This window comes from Neofelis nebulosa, chromosome 3 (assembly GCF_028018385.1).
Source record: "Neofelis nebulosa isolate mNeoNeb1 chromosome 3, mNeoNeb1.pri, whole genome shotgun sequence".
NCBI lineage: Eukaryota > Metazoa > Chordata > Mammalia > Carnivora > Felidae > Neofelis > Neofelis nebulosa.
In genome coordinates, this window is record NC_080784.1 from 133,998,242 (window position 1) to 134,019,772 (window position 21,531).

Sequence of the window (21,531 nt, forward strand, 5' to 3'; positions counted from 1 at the left end):
TTGTCAGGAACAAGAAGCACCCCTTGCTTCTACTCCTTTTTCATGCCTTGGTTTGAGAGTCACCACCCTTGGAAGCCATCTCTTGACTCCCTCCTCTCCCCATCCTAGAAGATGGAATTAGGTGATCCTTTCTGAGCTCCCTATTTCCCAAAGATCTTTACCACAATGATACTAATCTGCTCCATGGTCCTTTCCAGTCTAGGATGTGTAAGTAAAGAATTTGGCCTTTGTCCTCAGTTCCTGGGAGGAAATCTCTAAGCCATAAGAATTTCCCAGGTAATAGAAGTATCTTTGTTATTCATGGCAGGATCCTGAGATCACACCTAACAGTTTACCCAGCAGGTGGCTCTTAGAGGACCCCTCTGACTGCATGGAAGCCTAACCTGCTTGGAAGGAGAGGCTGGAAGTTGAGTTCAACCCTGTAAGTAATGATTCAATCAACCATGGCTAAGCAATGAAACCCCAATAACAACTCTGGACTTGGGTGAACTTCCCTGGTCAGCAAAACTCTACACCTTGTCATGTATCGGGCTGGGAGGAGGTAATATCATTCTGTCTATGGCTCCAAGGGAAGTGGACAGAGGAAGCTCATTTGAACTCCCCCTAGACTCTGTCCTATACATCACTTCCTTTGGTTCTAATTTGTATCCACTTCTTATAATAAATATAAATGAGTTTAACAACATTCAGTTCTGAGAGTGTTTCCAGTGAATTCTGTGTTAGTAGAACTGCTCTGGTTTTTATTAAGGTATCTCTAACGTGACAACTCCTCTTGTAACACATGCTACTTAAATGTGTGTTATGAAAAATCCAGAGTGGTGATAATGTTCCCTTGGTTAATGCAGACAGATTGAATGCAGAGAATCATATCATCCCAATAATCTGGTCTACTTTAATATCCATTTATGTAATTTTACTCCAGGATCATAAAAGAATTAGGTATATAGATTGAAAATACATACACCAGTTTTTTACAGAAAAGGTTTTGGTAAACAAACAAATGAACCCAACATTCAGATAGAACCTGAATTTGCTTATGTTTAACGAGAAAAAATTGCCCCAAAGAAGAGTAAGTGCATCTGGATGAAAATATTTAACTTTACCACAACCCCAAATCAAGAAATAATTACGTAAACAAAAGAGCCTGAGCAAGTTTTTCTACTTTTGTTCAAAAAGAAAAAAAAAAAAAAAAGAAGCTGTGAAAATCAAACTTGTTAGAATATTCTACTCAAACCAGCTGACTTTGTCCTATCCTCAATGACCACTCTCAAAGAATTATAGTAACTCAGTATATTGTTGGTCCACGAGGAGTTAAAAGAACAATGAACAATCCTTTATGATTCACATTTATTTTTCCCCCAAATAAAATGACTTATGTTTTTTTTTTTTTAGGTGAAAGTGCATTTGAACAGTTACAATGATATTGCACTAAAGGGGCAACAAAAAGTGAATACATGTTCTCATTAAAAAAAAAAAAAAATTGGGGCACCTATGTGGCTCAGTCCGTTATGCATCCAACTCTTGATTTTGGCTAAGGTCATGATCTCATGGTTCGTGGGTTTGAGCCCCAAGTCAGACTCTGCGCTGGTGGCATGGAACCTGCTTGGGATTCTCTCTCTCTCTCTCTGCCCCTCTGCTGTATGCAGTCTCTCTCAAAATAAATAAATAATCTTATAAAAATCAATGAAAATAAATACACATACTAAAATAAAGATTATTTTTATCTAATAATGTAAATTAAGCATCTTTACCCATTTGAAAATGTTTTTTTAATTTTTAATTTTAACATTTATTCATTTTTAAGAGACAGAGAGAGAAACAAGTTGGGGAGGGCAGAGAGAGAGGGAGACACAGAATCTGAAGCAGGCTCTAGGCTCTGAGCTGTCAGCACAGAGCCTGACACGGGGCTTGGACCCACGAACCATGAGATCATGATCTGAGCTGAAGTCAGATACTTAACCGACTGAGCCACCCAGATGCCCCTGAAAATGTTCAATACTTTTATTTCAATCAAAAAAACTGATGGAAATTTTATCAAACTACCTACCTAAATATATCATATTGATTTTATCAAATTTCGCAGACATTTTACAACTTACCTTCCACATGCTAACTGGGTTACTCTATTCCCAGCAAGCTCAGTCACCAAACGGGGTCTTAACTCGTTCTGTGTTGAATTGTGACCAAGTTGCCCATGTTTTCCAGCACCAAAAGTAAATACCAGCCCATCCTAAGGAAAGGAAACTTCTTATCAGATTCTAGAGAAATACAACACAGAAGTAATATTCACAGATGCTTTTGCATCCGTGAATAATTCATAGAAGGACTGTTAAAGCAAAGCTCCCAAATTATCAGGAGGACAATCCAGTATGTGGAAAGTGACCCCTCTTCCCAGGGAGACACTAAGTGCCCCCCACCTAGGTGTTCTAGTGCTTCCCCCACTACAAGGCTCTTCCGTGGAAGAAACAAGGATACACACACCTTTGTGAGCAGGGCAGTGTGAGAGCCACCACAAGCAAGAAATTCAACTTTCTGATTGTCCAGTGCTTCAATAAGGGAAGGAAAATCTTTACCTATGCAGGGAAAAGAACAGTTGAAGTGATCAAAAGAAAATGCTGACTTGGACACTGGAGTTCCATGTTGCTAGTAATACCTGGACTATCTCTCAGCTGGCAGTAACAATTCCCAGCACCTTCTAAGAAGAAAGGCCTCTATGTTGGTATATTATTTAGGGCTAAAAATGGGGATGAGGCAGTGGTCAAAGGGCCACACATGGGAGAACTCACCTGTGAAAGTGTCAAGCCACTTCCCAGAGCCCACTCTTCTCCTTTGAACCTAACTTGATTAACTTTAATTGCAGCATATCTGGGATTTCCAATTCAAATCTAAAAGTACCCTTTCAATGAGCATAAAGGTTCTTTCTTCCTTTTAAATTCTCTACTAGTGTCCTTGCCTCACACCACCTCTTCTTTCTTTCACAATTTCCTTATGATGGCACTTTGAGATTGAGCAAAAACAGTTTAACTGCTCTTTATCCCTTTCCATCCTTTGAATAGTTTTCTAACATTGACTTATGGTTTCTCCTGAGTAATTAACATTGGACCACGTTGGGGAAAGATGCAGTGTGTGGTCACTAAGCCAGGGGATATGATGTGTATTACCACGGCTAGTAACACAGCAGTTTGACACACCTGAAAACCCCAACAAGAGTATTTTGGATCATCAGTTTGACATCTGCTTTGTGGAAGTAGTTCAAGGATGAGAATTATGTTTTTTCTGTATCTGCATATACAGATATAATGCCTTACAGAATAAGATTAGAATATGTGAGTTTAGGTAAATCTTTAGTATCCTTTTGTCCTAACATGGATATAATTATATTAACAGACATTCAGGTGCAGAGGTACATCAGAGGTCATTTCATCCAAATGCGTCACTTTACAGAGAAAGAAAATAACACCTACAAAAACGTTAAGGGACTTAGCAAGGCCCTGCTATTCATTAACTGCGAAGTGAGAAGCAGAGCCTGGATATTCTGAACACAGTCCAATGCTCTTTCCCTCAGCCCACACAACCCTGACACATGCCTCAACTGCAGCAACAACTTCCACACTATGCATATCTCTTAGACTGACTGCCCTGAAGCCAAACCTAACTGGGAAGAACAGCACCAATGAAAGTGAAGATCTGAACCATTTTTGACAGGGAGGACTGTGTTAACTTCATCTCTTACTTAACAAATATATTTACTGATAATATGAATTTGAAAATGTTTCCATACCGTCAGTGTGGCCCAGGCCTAGTTGTCCAAAATCATTTCTTCCCCAGGAGTAGATGTTTCCAGACATGGATAAGGCCATGCTGTGGGCTTTTCCCGCAGAAATCTGAACCAAGGGAATTCCTGACAGGTTCTCCACAATCTGTGGTATGGCGATTGAGGCAAACTGACTTCCAATTCCAAGTTGGCCATGTAAGTTCTGTCCCCACGCAAAAAGCTCACCACCTTGACATAAACAAAATGTTGCCTTATTAAGTTTAAAGTGAAGGAGACATTAACTAAGGGTATTATATATGTTATCCATACTACCAGTCTCTTACATTCAACTTCCTAGATCCCACATGTCTGAGACAGAAAAACTACAAGAATCTTCTCTTTAGCAGTAACAGTTCTACTTCCTTACCTCCCACGTCAAAGGGTAGTGGTTATGTCCTTGTTTCCCCAAACCTCATCTTCCTAGATTGTGATTTACCAATAATAAACTGAACACACCCTTTGCCTGACATCACTAGACTGTGGGCTTCTTCGATGGTTGTGCCCCTGCCCCCAAATTTCACATGTTGAAATCCTAACAACTCTCAATGTGACGGTATTGGGAGGTGGACCTTTGTGAGGTGGTTAAGATTAGGTGAGATCATGAGGATGGAGCCTTCAAGAATGGGATTAGTGCCCTTTTAGAAGAGAGATTCCAGGGGCGAATAGCTGGCTCAGTCAGTGGAGCATACAACCCTTGATCTTCAGGGTTGTGAATTTGAGTCCCACACTGGGTATAGCAATTACTTGAAAATAAAATCTTTAAAAAAAGAGAGAGAGGAATTCCAGAGACTTCTCTTGCCCCTCAACAGACACTGAATCTGCTGGCACCTTAAATTGGACTTCCAGGCTCCAGGCTGGGGGAAGTAAATTTCTTCTGTTTAAGCCAGCCAATTTTTGGTATTTTTGTTATAGCAGCCCAAATGGACAGAGACAGGTAGAATGAAGACACCTGAATATATTACAATCAAATTCAAGAAATACTTATTTTCAAAAACCCATAATATAGGCACATGAAAACCAGAAACATTCTGCATCTGGGAAAATAAAACCTAAAATTAATGTTTTCTCTCTGGCCCACCCACTCTGTTCATGTGCCTGAAAATCCTAAATAATTTACACATCTGAAATTACAGCACAGTATCTTGAAAGAGTCTGCTTCTTCTTCCATTAACTGAATATCCAGAGCACATTTTTCAAGAAATGTTCTTAGATGTTATCTAATGGAGTTGACAATATCAGAGTCTGAAAAAACATATCAAAAAATTAATGCTACCTGAGCATTAATTAATTAATGCTTACTGAGCTAAGATACTGTACAGATAGACTCTGGTGGGAGACAGAGCTTCTCCTTCAAATGTAACTATCAAAGGGGATCCTGGGTGGCTTAGGCAGTTAAGCATTCGACTTCAGCTCAGGCCATGATCTCGAGGTCAGTGAGTTCGAGTTCGAGCTCTGCTCGGGTTCTGTGCTGACAGCTCAGAGCCTGGAACCTGCTTCAGATTCTTTTTCTCCCTCTCTCTCTCTGCCCCTCCCCTGCTCTGTTTCTCGAAAACAAATAAACGGTAAAAAAAAATTTTTTTAATGTAACTATCATCTGCCTATCAGTCACCAGAAATATAATGATGACTTGATCAGTTCCCTTTCTTGCTTCTCCAACTTTCAGTCTTCCTAGATTATGATTAACCAGTAATAAGCCCTGAAAATCTCTTTTGCCCCGTATCAATAGACTCTGGGATTCCTGAAGACACAGTGTTGGCTGTTTCATCTTTTTTAACTTGAACACAGTAGATATTCAAAATGAAATATGTGTTCTTGAATGGATGAAGTCAAACAACCAGGCCAATTTTTTCCAATGCACAGTTCATATTCTCAAACTTCAATACAGGTCAAATTCTGGATTTACTTCTCTTGAATTCAGGTTTCCCATTAGTTTATTTACTCTGTCCTATATATTAAAAATCCAGGGCGCCTGGGTGGCTCAGTCAGTTAAGCATCTGACTCTTGATTTTGACTTAAGTCATCATCTCACTCAGTTTGTAGGATTGAACCTTGCATCCAGCTCTGGGCTGACAGCATGGAGCCTACTTGGGATTCCCCCCCATAATTCTTTCTCTCTCAAAGTAAGTAAACATTTTATAAATTATTTAAAGTTGGGGCGCCTGGGTGGCTCAGTCAGTTAAGCATCTGACTCTTGATTTTGGCTTAAGTCATCATCTCACTCAGTTTGTAGGATTGAACCTTGCATCCAGCTCTGGGCTGACAGCATGGAGCCTACTTGGGATTCCCCCCCATAATTCTTTCTCTCTCAAAGTAAGTAAACATTTTATAAATTACTTAAAGTTGGGGCGCCTGGGTGGCTCAGTCGGTTAAGCGTCCGACTTCGGCTCAGGTCATGATCTCATGGTTTGTGAGTTCAAGCCCCGCATCGGGCTCTGTGCTGACAGCTCAGAGCCTGGAACCTGCTTTAGATTCTGTGTCTCCCTCTCTCTCCCCTGCTCACGCTCTGTCTCTCTGTCTCCCAATAATAAATAAACATTAAAAAAATTTTTAAAAATTATTTAAGGGGTGCCTGGGTGGCTCAGTAGGTTAAGCGTCCGACTTTGGCTCAGGTCATGATCTCCAGGTTCACGAGTTAGGCCCTGCGTCAGGCTCTGTGCTGACAGCTCAGAGTCTGGAGCCTGCTTTGGATTCTCCCTCCCTCTCTCCTCCTTTCTCCTTGTGCTTGCTCTCTCTCTCCAAAGTAAATAAAAAACATTAAAAAATTATTAAATTTTTTTCCTTGGCCCTGAATTCCCATCTATTACCTTCCTGTCATAATTATTCCTCCATGGTCAAGTTTCTTTAGGAAATAATCTATATTCATTGCTTCCATTTCCCACTATTACTGCCTTCCATTCCTTATTTCTGATAAGAAACAAAAAAATAATAAGGGCTGGGGAGAATCCCTGAATTCAAATGGTAATGTGAAAACACATCAGAGGTTTTCAAACTGGCCACAAGAGCAGATCCAAGGGATTCTAAGCTCCTGCCACAGGAGCTAAAAGAGCACTAGAAGGAGGGAAGAACATTCTCGAAAACGGTGGCCCATGCCTGGTCCTGAGTCCACGATGATTTTGATTATTCAGAATATTTTCACTGTTTCATACTTAAAAAATAAAAACACAAAAGTGTTGGAAAAATCTCTAGGGTCAAGATGGAGCCATTCCTGCCCAAGGTGCCATGTCAGCAAACTGAACTTATATGTTCCTTTAGATGCTCTGCTTGACCAGAACCGCCACATATCCAGTCAGCCAATCCCCAAACACCAAACCAGCTCTGGGATATATGCTTATTTCCTTGTTCCCTGATCTTTCTGAGGAGGGTTAAATATGCAACCCTTCCCAACCAATCATGCCGTATTTCTACACAAGCAGTAGTGTACTGCTTCTAACACTCTATAAAACTCACTCTTGCACAAAATCCCTCCAAAACAGTGCTCCACTGCTTGTGATGCACTATACTCCCAATCCATCGATTGCTTGTCCTTGAACAAAGGGTATCAAATTCTTTACTAAACTGTTTTTGTTTTGTCATTTGACAGAATAAAATGTAGGAATAATAATTATGGAAACCTGAAGATTTTATATGTCCAAAAATTCTCTTATTTTGTATCTCCTTTAAGAACAAGTGCCTTGGGGAATGTGGCTAGCTCAGTCAGTAGAGCATGTGACTCTTTATGGACTCTATCTCAGGGTTGTGAGTTCAAGCCCCAAGTTGGGCCTGAAGTTTACTTAAAAAAAAAAAAAAAGAGTAAGTGCCCTGAATTATATCAAATTCAAAGCCATATTTCTGTCTGTTGCAAGGTGACACATACACATTCTACTAGTTCTACATATATATGCATTTATTTCCTCTAAAAACCAATATTCTAGAAAAGTACCTTTTGAGAGTGCAAGAGAATGATAATCCCCACATGTGATCTGAATTATACTTTTTTCTTGTAAAATGCATTGAAACCTGATGAAAGAAAATATATTTTGTGTCAATCACTGTAATAAAAGTCACAATATCAATGTTAAAATTACTAATTATATTTAATTGGGATGAAAGTCAAGGAAATATTTAAATTTACTGCTTCACATTCAGTACATCAAAAATTATAAAAAATACTATATGTTTTAAGTGGTGGTTTAAAAAGTAAAATAACATGAATTGTATTATTACTTTCAAATGATTTTAAGCCTCTTTTGCAAACAGTTAATTGTATGATACAGGAATAATACAAGATAAAAATAAGTTCTAATTCACACAATCTACTAGGAAAAACTCTCACAAATCATTCCTTGATAATGCCATTTTTCTCCTAGGTTGAAAACTTTTATTTCTGGTAATCTAATTTATAGGATTATTATGAGGGTTAAATAATCTAATGAATGTGAAAGTCCAATTTGGGGTGAGGCAGACTAACAATCATGTCTTTCAAATGCCAAAGCAAGACATGTTGCCTATGGGACACAACCTGGTATAGTAATTTACTGATGGAATTCACTGGTCATTTCAGAATTGCTTACTAAGAGCCACTATGAAAAGCAGGGGACAAGGTTCATATAAAGTAACATTTTCCTACAAAAATTATGATTGCCTTTTAATAAAAGAAAAATATTCTTAATATTTCTTAATAAAAGAAAAAAGTTCCCTACCTTGCATGTTCTATGCTATAGTTGTACTCAAATGGTTTTCCATCTGAGGATAGAATCAGCATGTGCTCTGCTCCTTGGTCCACGGAATGTATCTTCGTTTTTTTTCCTAACTTAATGCACTCTGCAGAGCAAATGCAACCAGGAACTATCATCAGTCTGGTTATTAACTCACTATTATTACTGATTTCATTATAACACACTTAAAACACCTGGAAAAACATTTCAACTGAACAACCTTAGACTTAACATGAACTTCTAAGAAAAATTCAAGAAAGAAAAGCAGACAAATTAGCAAAGACTACTGTTTTGATGATGGATTTTTTCAATTTGGGAAAGCACGGATTCATACTTTGTTTTAAATTGAATACAGACTTAATATAACCAATTAAATATTTGCTTTTAGATTCCTGTTTAATAAATTGAGACAGAAAAATTAAATTTAAAGTGACAGATATGAAAAAGTCTATAAGAAAATATAACAGTATCTGGAAGACATAACTCTTTAGGAGAAAATACATGGTGTATTTTGAGATATACTCTTTCCAAATACAAAGAAATAACAATAATAAAACCCTCCTCACTGCTCAATATAAAAGCCAAGGTCTTGGGGCATTATTTTTAAGGAAGGATACTGTTAAAAGAATTTTTATTGGCATTATTGAATTATTTAACTCTTTCTAAAAGTTAAGAGATTTAAAATTATCCACAGTTACCATTTACTCTTATTTCATTTGTTTACAAAAATTAGATGTGGGAACTTGTTTTACTTTTCGGTTCTAATCAAACAGAATTTACTCCTGTAAGAATCTCAACGCACAAACCACTTCATATTACAAATGATATGAGCAGCAAAACAGTTTGGTAATAAAGGAGAAAAGGTTAAACAGACTAACGTTTTTAGAGATCAGCACTTCAAATCAGTTGAAAAAAAGGTTACTCAAAAAAGGTACTGGGACATCACACTAGCTATTTGGAGAAACAAATAAATCTAGATTCCCCTATTACCTTAAATCAAAATAATTTTCAAGTGCATCAAAAATTTTAACTTTAAAAATAAAAGCTTAAAATTCCTATAAGGATGAGTACATTAAGAAAACAAAAAAAACACCTTGAGACTGTGGATAGCGTTGTAACACAAAATCCATAACCCTTCTTAAAAGAAGACTGTAGAAGAGACCGTAAAATAACACCAACAAAAGTTGGGAAAAACATCACAACGTATAAAATGGACAAAGGGCTATTCTTAATATTCAAATAACTCTTTCAAATAAATAAGAAAAAAATTAAGAACTCAAATTTTTAAAAGCTAGTCAAAGGTATGAAAAGGCAATTCAAAAAGAATGCAAATGGCCAATAGAAAAAAAAGATGCTTGACTTCACTCAAGGTAAAAGCAAAACGACTGGTAAAATACCATTTTCTTCACTATTCAGATGGGCAAAAGTTTCTATGTGGCCATTTGTTTTCCTCCACCTAAAAAATCGAAACCACAGTTCCGGACACCTAATCTATAGAGATTACCACCTCGGATAAATGCAACTGAAAGCACTCTTTAAATTGCTTGCATATATAAGATAGTATCGTTGGGAACAAGAGAACTGTATTCTCCAAAGGCACACAAAATCAGAGCCGGTGCGCTCTAAAAAGAAGTGACAACCAAACTGAACAGAAACCAGTGCTAAAAGCGGACTAGCTAAGAAGATGCTGCCGGCAAGCGCGCTCGGTCCGCGCGGCCAACGTGTGGAGGGCGAGACCCAGTTCTCGATACCCTCCTCCCCCGCCCTCCCGCAAACTCAGCGCCAACTAGGGACGTGGAGAAGGGAGAGCACAGGGAATCGAACGCACCAAACGCAAAAGCCACCGGGCCCGGCGCATTTCTGCGGCCACCGCGGACCGCTGCGGCGTAGAGCTTTCTAAGCTCTCCTTCCCGTTTAGAGGACGGCACACCCACAATCGGGGAGCTCCGGAGAGAAGCGTCCGTGCCGCCCCGGCCCCGCAGGCGCTACACCGGGGTCCCCCGGCCGCCCACCCTCACACCCCCAGCCCGAGGTAGGACGGCCGAGCGGGCATTTCCCTCCTACTCACTCGGCTTCCTGGTGCCGTCGCTCCCCGCCGGCAGCTGGTGGACCTCGACGCCGGCCCCGCCGCGCTCCAACACCACCAGGCGCCCGCGCGTACAGCAAATCTGGCGCGTCGCCTCGGTCCTCTGGTGCAGCGCCCCGCGGAGGCCGGCGGCGCTGGGGAAGAGCCAGAGCTGCGTGCCCTGCGGTTCCGCGGAGCGCCCGGGCGCTGTGGTTCGGGGCGCCGGGGCCGGCCCGGGAGCCGAGCGCGCGCCGCCCCGCGCCCCCCTTCGTGGCCTCCGCTCCATCGCCCCTTTCCTGGGCTCCACAGCCGCGCCTCGGCTTTCCAGACCTCGTTGGAAATGGAGCTCCCAAGAAATCGGTGCCCCGCGTCGCGGTGCGCAGCCACAGCTAGCGGACCTCGCCGCGGCGTCGAGGAACTGTAGCCTCCTCTGCTCCGCCCCCGCTCAGTTGCCGGACTAGCCACGTGCTGTTTGGGGGGCGGAGCCGGCAGTTCAGTAGGAAACGAAACCGACGCTCTTGTAAGGGGGCGGAAGAGAATTGGAAAAGGAAAGGGAAACTCGAAAGCGTCAGAAATGGGTTGGAAGGCAGCCACAGTAAACACGGTGCTGGCAGGTCACGAGATGGGTGGGCAAGGCTGAGGAGCTGTCCCCGGGCGAGCTTTGGCCACCTGAACTCCTGTACTAAGTGGCTTTGGAAGAAACACTGCAGTTCCACTAGGAGGAGCACTGAACACGGGCAGACTTGCATAATTTCCAGAAACTATGGTAAGGAAAGTCAGCTTGTTAAGCATTCTGTCTCAGGCTCCGCCACACGATCGCGATGAAACTGAAAGAACTGCGCGGTCACTCCCTCCGCCCACGTCGCGGTGCCTGGCAACCAGTGATGTGCTTTCTGTCAGTACGGTTTGCCTTTTCGAGAATTCCTTACAAATGGAGTCAAACTACTGTGCAGTCTTTGTGTCTGCCTTTTTCTCCACTTAGCATAAATAATGCTTTTGAGATCAATCCTGTTGTGTTTCATCAGTAGTTGGTCAGTCAGTAGTGATTGTTGAATGGTATTCCGATATATGGGTATACAACAATTAGTTGTCCATTAGCCGATTAACAGGCACTTCAGTTCTTTTCCAATTTGGGGCTACAATGAATAGAGGTACTATGACAATGAGCAAGTCTTTGAATGGATAAATGTTTTCTTGTGAGTAAATACCTAAAAATGGAATTGCCATGTCGTATGATAAATACATGACTGTGGTGAAAGACACTCCGAAACCTTTCCAAAGTGCTTACCGTTTTTGCATATCCTCCAGCAATTTATGGGAGTGCCGGTCCCTCTATACATATCCTTGACGACATTTGGTATTGTCAGTCTTTTAAACTATAGCCGTTGCAGTCTATAGGTGTATCTTTACTGTGGTTTTAATTAACATTTCCCTAATGATTAATGATGTTGAAGCATCTTTTCATATGCTTATTAGTGCTAATCTCTGTCTCTTTGGTGAAGTATCTCTTCACATCTTTTGCTGTTTATTAATTTGAATGGTCATTATCTCAAAGTTCTTTATATATATTGCAGTACTTTATGTTATATATCAAGTCCTTTATTAGATTTGCTTTGAAATGTTTTCTACCAGTCTGTGGCTTGCCTTTTAATTTTATTTAGTGTCTTTTGAAGAGCAAAAAATTTTAATTTCAATGCAATTTATCCATTTTTTTTTCTTTTACACAGTTAATGCATTTTGGGGGAGGGTCTTAGAAAAACTTTGCTTAACCCAAGATTTCGAAGATTTTTTTTACATGTTATCTTCTAGAAATTTTGTAGTTTTAAGTCTTTGTTACATTTCAAATGAAGTATTCTTTATGGTGCGAGGTAAGGATAGAGGTTAATTTCTGTCTTTACATATTTCCAGTTGTTCTAGCTAGCCTTTGCCGGTTGGATTGCCTTAGTGTCTTTGGCAAACCTCTGTTGGCCATGTGTAATTGGATTTATTTCTGGACTTTTTACTGTGTTCCCTTGATCTATATATCTATTTTTACTCTGAGACCACACTGCTTTGATTACTGTAGATTATAATTAAGTTTCAGAATCAGTTCATTGAAATACTCCAGCATTGGCCTTTCTTCGGTGTTCTTTTGGCTATATTTTATTTTTGTTTGTTTTAGCTATTTTAGGTCTTCCACATTTCCATATGTATTTCCATATATATTTATCATTATCTACAAAACAAACTGCAGGGATTTTGAAATTGCACTAAATTAAATCAGTTTGGGAAGAATTGACATAATTGATATCTCTCCCCAATAATTTAAAGCTTCTTTAATGTCTTTAAGCAATATTGTCTAGTTTTCACTGTATAGTTGAACATATATTGTTATATTTATCCTTAAATATTTTTTATTTTTTGATGATATTGCAAATGATACTTTTTAAAATTTAATTTATGGTTGTTGTGAGTATATAGAAGTAGTTAATTTTTATATTTGACCTGGAATCCTGAGACTTTTCTATGTTTACTTAATACTATTGGTGGGTGGTTTGTTTTTTTAGATCCCTTAGGATCTTCTGCAGATGATCATGTAGTCTATAAATAAGATAGTTTTATTCCTTCCTTTCAGATCATTATGCCTTTTTTTTCACTTTGCCCTCTTGTATAGACTAGTGCCTCTAGTACAATGTTGAATAGAAGTGATGAGAGGCATCCTTGCCTTGTTACTAGTTTTATTTTTATTTTTTATTTTTAAAGTGTATTTATTTTGAGTGTGTGCACACGCTCACACAAGTGAGGGGAGGGCAGAGAGACAGGGAAAGGGAGAGAATCCCAAGCAGGCTCTGCACTGTCAGCGCAGAGCCCAACTTGGGGCTTGATCTCACAAACCTTGAGATTGTGACCTGAGCTGAGACGAAGAGTCTGAGTCTGACGCTTAAGCGATTGAGCTGCTTAAGCGATTGAGCCAGCCTGTCACTAGTTTTAGAAGGAAAGCATTTAGCCTTTTACCATTAAGTGTAAGTTTAGCACTTCGTAGGTTCTATCAGATTGAGGAAGTTCCCTTCTGGTCCTAGTTTGCTAAAAATATCATGTGTGAGTGGCTATTGCATTTGGTCAGTTTTTTTTTTTTTCTGTGTCTATTGAGGTAATTACATGATTTTTTTGGTCTTACTGTGAAATGTAATAGATTTTTAGGTGTATTTCTGGACTAAACCCCACTTGATTACAGATATTATCCTTATATTTTGTTGGATATGTCTGATATCCAGAATCCTGGAAAAAATTTTTTGTATCTCTGTTCATGAGAAATACTTGCAGGGTTGTTTTTTTTTTTTCCCCCCCTATAATGTCTTTGTCTGGTTTTGATATTAGGGTAATGCTGATATTGTACTTAATTGGAAAGTGTTCCCTCTTCCTCTGTTTTCTTCTTCCTTTTTCTTTCTTTCTTTTTTTCTTTCTTTTTTTCTTTCTTTCTTTCTTCCTTTCTTCCTTCCCTTTTTTTTTTTTTTAATTTATTTTGAGAGAGAACTTATGAACGCGAGGGAGGGTCAGAGAGAGGGAGACAGAGAGAATCCCAAGCAGGCTCTGCACTGTCAGCTACAAGCCTGATGTGGGGCTGGAACTCCCAAACTATGAGATCATGGCCTGAGCCGAAATCAAGAGTTGGATGCTTAGCCGACTGAGCCAACCAGGTGCCCCCCCTTTTTTATTAAGATTTTATTTTTAAGTAATCTCTGCACCCAATGTATGGCTCTAACTCACAACCCCAAGATCAAGAGTTGGATTCTCTTCCCACTGAGCCAGCAAGGCAGGGCACCCCTCTTCCTCTGTTTTCTGAACGAATATGTAAAGAATTGCAATGCTCTCTTCCATAAATGTTTAGTATAGGTCATCTGTTTGCATTAGAAGATTTACATTGGAACTGAATGGCCTGAAAAATACAACTGAACAGTCGAGTGCCTAGGGTTCCCTGAGATTTAGAGGTTACCTTTTCCCTTAAAATTCAAATAGAATACATCTGGGCCTTCATTCCATTTATTATATAAACCAGACATATCCAAAAGAAATCTGAGAATTGACTGGGGCTTATGTTCCTACAGACCACCTCACATTCTAGTATCCTTAGTGAATTCTCTCTGTTCTATCTTCAGGTGATTCTGCTCTCTTTCCACATCAGCACCCCAATTTTGACTTTACCCCATGGTCTTTCCTTTTCCAAAGTGCCACTAATACAAGGCTTCTCTGTATGGTTGCTATACAACAGGAACTTATAGAACAGTTTACAGTTTATAATTTAATACAAGACAGAACTGATCTAAAAAAATCCATTGGCCATTTATAGCCATACTTCTCCTTTAATTCATTCTATAGCCATATTGCTGAGACATATTTCATGTCTTCATTTTCTCCAACTACCATCGGATGGGAGCTCCTGGTTGGGCTCAGTGTTTAACCAAAATAATGATATATGCATTTAGACTGACTCTTGGAACAGGATTGAGGATAAGTATTTATTCAATGAACTAATGAATCCTTTAACATATAGATTTTTCAATAAAATTACTCAGCAGCTGGCTAAATTCAAGACATTTTAGAATATAAAATATATATTTACATGCCTCAAAAACCTGTTGAATTACTTTATTTTTTCAAACCAGCATAATATCTTTAATATTTGCAGACAGTGTTTATTAGATGAACAACATTTTATTTTATTGTTTTTTTCCAAAGTTTATTTATTTAATTAGAGAAAGAGAGAGAGAAGCAGAGAGACAAGGAGAGGGAGAATCCCAAGCAGGCTCTGCACTGTCAGCGCAAAGCAGGACATGGGGCTTGAACTCACAGGCAATGAGATCATGACCTGAGCTGAAATCAAGAGTTGAACTCTTAACCAGCTGAGCCACCCAGGTGCCCCTAGATGAACAACATTTTTTAAAATATCTGTTGGCTTTTAATATTCAGTTTATTTTTACATGAAAATTATTGTTCAGGAATAATTCAGTAAAAAGCAAACATTCAAATAACAAATTTAGGGATCAAGAAATGTTAATTTATTAAAAAATTATTCTTAAAAAATTATTCTTGATTCATCATATTATTGTTTACCCCAACATTTGTCAACTAATTCTAAAATCTATTCAACCCTTTGTGTCACTTAGACCTAAGGAAGAACAAACGAGTTGAAGATGAGAGGGCCTGAGAATACAAGGCATCACCAAAACTATCCGGAGTCAGTCTGTGATTTGGAGGGAGGCAAATCCTTTGTTGCTGTTGATGGCTACCTGAAGGGCCTCCTCCACTCTTTCCATCGTAGAATATTTAGGGAGGTCCAGAATATTATGACATGTCAATGCTCTTGGGTTATCTGTTTCACTGAAAGTTTTGGGACAGCGAAAGAGGATTCCCATTTCCTGTTTGCCTCTTGCATGCAGCCTGTCATTTCCTTTAAGAAAAACTAGAAAGAAATAGACTTTGGTTAAGATGTGTTGTTTTTTGTTTTGTTTTGTTTTGTTTTATATCCAAGTTAGTTAGCATATAGTGCCATAATGATTTCAGGAGTAGAATCCAGTGATTCATCCCCTATATATAACACCCAGTGCTCATCCCAACAAGTAACCTCCTTAATGCCCCTCACCCATTTGGCCCGTCCTCCCACCCACAACCCCTCCAGCAACCCTCAGTTTGTTCTCTATATTTCAGTGTCTCTTATGTTTTGTCCCCCTCCCTGGTTTTACATTATTTTTGCTTCCCTTCCCTTGTGTTCATGTTTTGTATCTTAAATTCCACAAATGAGTGAAGTCATATGATATTTGTCTTCCTCTGATGGACTAATTTCATTTAGCATAATACACTGTAGTTCCATTCACATTGTTGCAAATGGCAAGATTTCATTCTTTTTGATTGCTGAGTAATACTCCAGTGTGTGTGTGTGTGTGTGTGTGTGTGTACACACACAACATCTTTATCCATTCATCTGCCGATGGACATCTGGGCTTTTACCATACTTTGGCTATTATCAATAGCACTGCTATAAACACTGGGGTGCATGTGCCATTTCAAAACAGCACACCTGTATCCTTTGGATAAATACCTAGTAATGCAATTGCTGGGTCCTAGGGTAGTTCTGTTTTTCATTTTTTGAGGAACCTCTGTACTCTTTTCCAGAGTGGCTGCACCAGTTTGCATTCCCACCAGCAGTGCAAAAGAGATCCTCTTTCTCCGTATCCTTGCCACCATCTGTTGTTGCCTGCGTTGTTAATATTAGCCATTCTTACAGGTGTGAGGTGGTCTCTCAATGTGGCTTGGATTTGTATTTCCCTGATGATGAGTGATGTTGAGCATTTTTTCATGCTTCTGTTAGCCATCTGGATGTCTTCTTTGGAAAAGTGTTTATTCACATCTTTTGCCCATTTCTTCACTGGATTATTTGTTTTATGGGTGTTGAGTTTGATAAGTTCTTTACAGATTTTGGATACTAACCCTTTACTTGATATGTCATTTGCAAATATCTTCTCCCATTCCATCAGTTGCCTTTTAGTTTTGCTGATTGTTTCCTTTGCTGTGCAGAAGCTTTTTATTTTGATGAGGTCCCAACAGTTCATTTTTGCTTTTGTTTCCCTTGCCTCTAGAGAAGTGTTGAGTAAGAAGTTGCTGTGGCTGAGGTCGGAGAGGTTTTTGCCTACTTTCTTCTCTAGGGTTTTGATGGCCTCCCGTCTTACGTTTAGGTCTTTCATCCATTTTGAGTTCATTTTTGTGGATGGCGTAAGAAAGTGGTCTAGGTTCTGGGACGCCTGGTTAAGTGTCCAACTTCGGCTCAGGTCATGGTCTCGCGGTTTGTGAGTTCGAGCCCCACTTCAGGCTCTGTGCTAAGAGCTCAGTGTCTGAAGCCTGCTTCAGATTCTGTGTCTGTTCCTCTCTCTGCCCCTCCCATGCTCATGCTCTGTCTGTCTCTGTCTCTCAATATAAACATTAAAAAAAAAAAGTGGTCCAGGTTCATTTTTCTGTATGTTGTTGTTCAGTTTTCCAAACACCATTTGCTGAAAAGACTGTCTTCTTTCCATTGAATATTCTGTTCTGCTTTGTCAAAGATTAGTTGGCCATATGTTTGTGGGTCCATTTCTGGCTTCTCCTGTTCCATTGATCTAAGTGTCTGTTTTTTGTGCCAGTTCCATACTGTCTTGATGATTACAGCTTTGTAATACGTCTTGAAGTCTGGAATTGTGATGCCTCCAGTTCTGGTTTTCTTTTCAGGATTGCTTTGGCTATTGGGGTCTTTTCTGGTTCCGTACAAATTTTAGGATTTTTTTTTTCTGGCTTTGTAAAGAATGCTGGTGTTATTTTGATAGAAATTGCATTGAATATGTAGATTGCTTTGGGTAATATCGACATTTTAACATTATTTGTTCTTCCTATCCATGAGCATGGAATATTTTTCCATTTGTGTGTGTGTGTGTCTTCTTCAGTTTCTTTCATGAGCTTTCTATAGTTTTCAGTGTATAGATTTTTCACCTCTTTGGTTACCTTTAGTCCTAAGTATTTTATGGGTTTTGGTGCAGTTAAGATGTTTCACAGAAAGAACAAAACATAAAATAAAAAGGGAGAAATCAATCATTTCATTCAGTAAACAATACTGAGTACCCTTGTGCAGCAAGAACCACATAGGGCCATGTGGAGCATAGAAAAATCATGACTTTTGGTCTTTGTCCTCAGTGAGTTCATGGTCTAGTTGGGGAAAATCACATAAAAGGAAAGAGAATAGCAAGATACAGGGAAGTGTAATTTAGCTCAACTAGGAAATATGAGATGAAGAGTCTAATGAAGGCCCTGAGACTGAGGGAGGCACCAGGCGGGGGTAGCAGGGAGACTTCAGTCAGGGGTCACACCTGGCTAGTTAGTTCTCAAGGAAAGATGTTACATAAACTTTCAAGGCAGAGGGGAAAGCCCAAGAAAAAGTCAAAGGTGGGAAGATGTTAGTGAACTCACTGAATGCACAGACAGTGGAACCAGTGGGCAGAAGCAGAAGTTTACCATTCAAAGAGAAAATCAGACAGGTAGTTTGGGCCTGTGAATAAGTAGTTTGTGGAGAAGTTGGAATTGTCCTCCAGTGGCCTCAGTAGCAACAAAAATAGCAAGAAGAAGTACATCTCAGGAATAACTGAACAAAGGGATGGGGAGGTGAGAGAATAAGTCATTAAGTCTGTGCTAGGGAAACCTTAGGGTTCCCACCAAGAGACATTCTTACACCACAAGGCCACAGAGCTTAGTGGTTCAGAGTCTTGGCTTTGGACCAACCTGTTGGGTTCTCACACTCACCAACTGTCTGAATATAGGTCAGCTACTAAATGCATCAAGCCTCTTTTTCCTCAGTTTTGAAATGTGGAAAAATAAGTACCTACCTCAAAACATTGCTATTAGGATAAAGGGAAGTTACAGATATGAAGTGGTCAGTACAATGCCTGGGATAGAATAAGCATACAATAAATGCTGTTAGTATTATCATCAGCGGTCATTGCTATTGGTATTATTTCTAAAATGGTATTAGAGAAATATACATTGTCCTAATTCCATAGGTCTTAGATAAATAAAGATAGGAATGTGAGATTAAAGGTTTGATTAGGAACCAACTAGTGATATGTGTATTATTATTATTTTTTTTTAATGGGAAACTAGGCTTATATAAATAAAAACATTGGTTTGGGAAGCCTGGCTTTGCCATTAACATGTATGACCCATACTATGCATAATGACTTCATGGCAAATAAAGTATTTATCTTTTAAAAAGATATTTAAGTATAAATCCACCTATTAGTAATACTTACAGAGGAATTTTCTCTTTTCCTCCAAAGTTAATTTGTGGAAAGCTTTCCAAAACATCAGTATAGTAGGGTGTGATTTGTGGTATCCTTGACCATATTGTGAATTCTTGAGAAAAAAGAGGGAGAAAAATGGTTTTTAGAAGGAATATACACAAGTTGTTTGGAAGAACTGGGGGCACTTTTCGTTATCACCAACCTTTTCAAACTGTTTCCAGTCATAATCAGTATTTCCAACCACTGCTGTCATTAGTTCTTCGGGCTGGAAAATTGTAAGCATCTCCTTGTCACAGACTTTATAAAATCCTCTCTGAAATTCCTCATAAACTGCCTTTACAGAGGTGTTGAAAATGTAATCAACACATACGGAAACATATTCTTTCCTTGAGGGAAGCAGAAAAGAAAAAGCTGATAACATACTTTACCATTGACTAAATATTCTCTACTTTGCCCTTTTTACCATTTCTACTGAGAAAGAAAAAATAAATTGTTTCTGCATAGCATACAACCCTGTAGACAGAGAGAAGTAAAAACATCTGGTCAGCTGGAGGAAGGAACCTCAGAGAATGTAGCAAAAGGACTAAGACTTGGGGCGCCTGCGTGGTGCAGTCGGTTAAGCGTCCGACTTCAGCCAGGTCACGATCTCGCGGTCCATGAGTTCGAGCCCCGCGTCAGGCTCTGGGCTGATGGCTCAGAGCCTGGAGCCTGTTTCGGATTCTGTGTCTCCCTCTCTCTCTGCCCCTCCCCCGTTCATGCTCTGTCTCTCTCTGTCCCAAAAATAAATAAAAAACGTTGAAAAAAAAATTTTTTTTAATAAAAAAATAAATAAATAAAAAAAACAACAAAAGGACTAAGACTTTGTTTTGCTTTCATTTTCTTCCAAAATCCTTTAAAAACTCTAATCTGAATATGTAATTCTCTGGGATGCCTGGGTGGCTCTGGGATGCCTGGTATTCTCAGGGACACCTGAGACTTCAGCTCAGGTCATCCATTGGTTCCAGCCTAGCATTGGGCTCTGTGCTGACAGCTCAGAGCCTGGAGCTTGCTTCGGATTCTGTGTCACCCTCTCTCTGCCCCTCCCCTGCTCATGCTCTGTCTCTCTCTCTGTCTCTCTCTCTCAAAAAATAAAAACATTAAAAAAAATGAATATGTAATTCTCCTGCTTAAAATCTTTCAAAGGCTTTCTTTCCATTGCCCTTAGGGCAAATTCCAAACTTCCCTGATCTCACTCTTGGCTGACACCGCTGGCCTCTTCCCATTTGCATTAGAAGCTTTGGCCAAACTGACCTTCAGTTCTGTGGTCTCCCTGTCTCTCTTGTAGTTAGGCCACAGCATGCAGTGCTCCCTCTTTACATGGTAACTTCTCCATGTAACTGCTCCATCCAGAGTTACATATAAACATGACTTTCTCAGGGTTGGTCCTCTGTTCCCTTCTCCCTCCTCTGTCACAACACGTTACTGTGTGTAAATTATTTCTGCGAAGTCTGGCTTTCTCACAACATGATGAATTTCCTGATGGCAGGGTTGCTACTTGGAGGTATTTCCACCAGATATCCACCGGAAACATGATAGTCTCCCACCCTTTGAGCAGTGTTGTGAACTGTCCTAAGTGGACTGTCCTGTCTAAACCAATCCCCATCAGCTCTCCCCTGAAACCAGTGCTGGTAAGTGGTTAACAACCAGCTCCCTAAAGAGAAGAAAATGAAAGGGAATCCTCATTTGCAGCATTTGCCAGTTCTGGTGTAATATTCCCACCATGGCTGATTTTATGCTACTGATATTTTAATAATAAAGTCTCAACATTTTTGAAAATTGAACAGTCGGCTCTCACAAGCAGATACCAGCTGGCTCCAGCATAAAACTACTGTAAATCTCTTAACTAACTTTCATCACAGTGCTCATCCTTATCTGACATTATATTACATAATAATTTATTTGTATATTGTCTCTGTCCCACTGAAACTTAAGTTCCAGGTTTTGTCTTTTTCACAGCTGTATCTCTGGTACCTAGAATAGAATCTGGTACAGAGTAAGGACTCAAAAATAATTGTTAAGTTGATAACTAGTGAAAGTGCTGCAAAGGAAATATTTAATCCTGACTCCTTTTTCCCCTTCTCTTACCCTGTAACTTTTTTTTTTTTTTAAGTAGACTTCACACCC

At 39.5% G+C, this 21,531-nt stretch overlaps 2 protein-coding genes and 1 long non-coding RNA gene across 4 annotated transcripts in view; 1 reads left to right on the top strand and 2 right to left on the bottom strand.

Annotated features, from left to right (window-relative positions):
* The window catches only part of HERC5 (HECT and RLD domain containing E3 ubiquitin protein ligase 5), a 46,495-nt gene extending 35,505 nt beyond the window's left edge, over positions 1 to 10,990 (bottom strand). Inside the window, exons 1-6 of the mRNA XM_058721934.1 lie at positions 10,577 to 10,990; positions 8,494 to 8,614; positions 7,734 to 7,810; positions 3,782 to 4,003; positions 2,482 to 2,573; positions 2,100 to 2,230 (exon numbers count right to left, since the gene is read on the bottom strand). Coding sequence (XP_058577917.1) covers positions 2,100 to 2,230; positions 2,482 to 2,573; positions 3,782 to 4,003; positions 7,734 to 7,810; positions 8,494 to 8,614; positions 10,577 to 10,859 — 926 coding nt within the window. The 5' untranslated portion in view covers positions 10,860 to 10,990. The remainder of the gene's footprint in view (positions 1 to 2,099; positions 2,231 to 2,481; positions 2,574 to 3,781; positions 4,004 to 7,733; positions 7,811 to 8,493; positions 8,615 to 10,576) is intronic.
* Positions 10,991 to 11,143: 153 nt separating this feature from the next.
* Positions 11,144 to 21,531, top strand: part of LOC131507340 (uncharacterized) — a 30,405-nt gene continuing 20,017 nt past the window's right edge. The window contains exon 1 of the long non-coding RNA XR_009259454.1: positions 11,144 to 11,339. This is a non-coding gene — a long non-coding RNA (uncharacterized LOC131507340). The remainder of the gene's footprint in view (positions 11,340 to 21,531) is intronic.
* HERC6 (HECT and RLD domain containing E3 ubiquitin protein ligase family member 6) overlaps positions 15,587 to 21,531 on the bottom strand; it is a 63,062-nt gene continuing 57,117 nt past the window's right edge. For both annotated transcript variants that reach the window (XM_058721935.1, XM_058721936.1), the window contains exons 21-23: positions 19,571 to 19,754; positions 19,378 to 19,480; positions 15,587 to 16,013 (exon numbers count right to left, since the gene is read on the bottom strand). In XM_058721935.1, the coding sequence (XP_058577918.1) occupies positions 15,790 to 16,013; positions 19,378 to 19,480; positions 19,571 to 19,754 (511 nt within the window). In that variant the 3' untranslated portion in view covers positions 15,587 to 15,789. The remainder of the gene's footprint in view (positions 16,014 to 19,377; positions 19,481 to 19,570; positions 19,755 to 21,531) is intronic.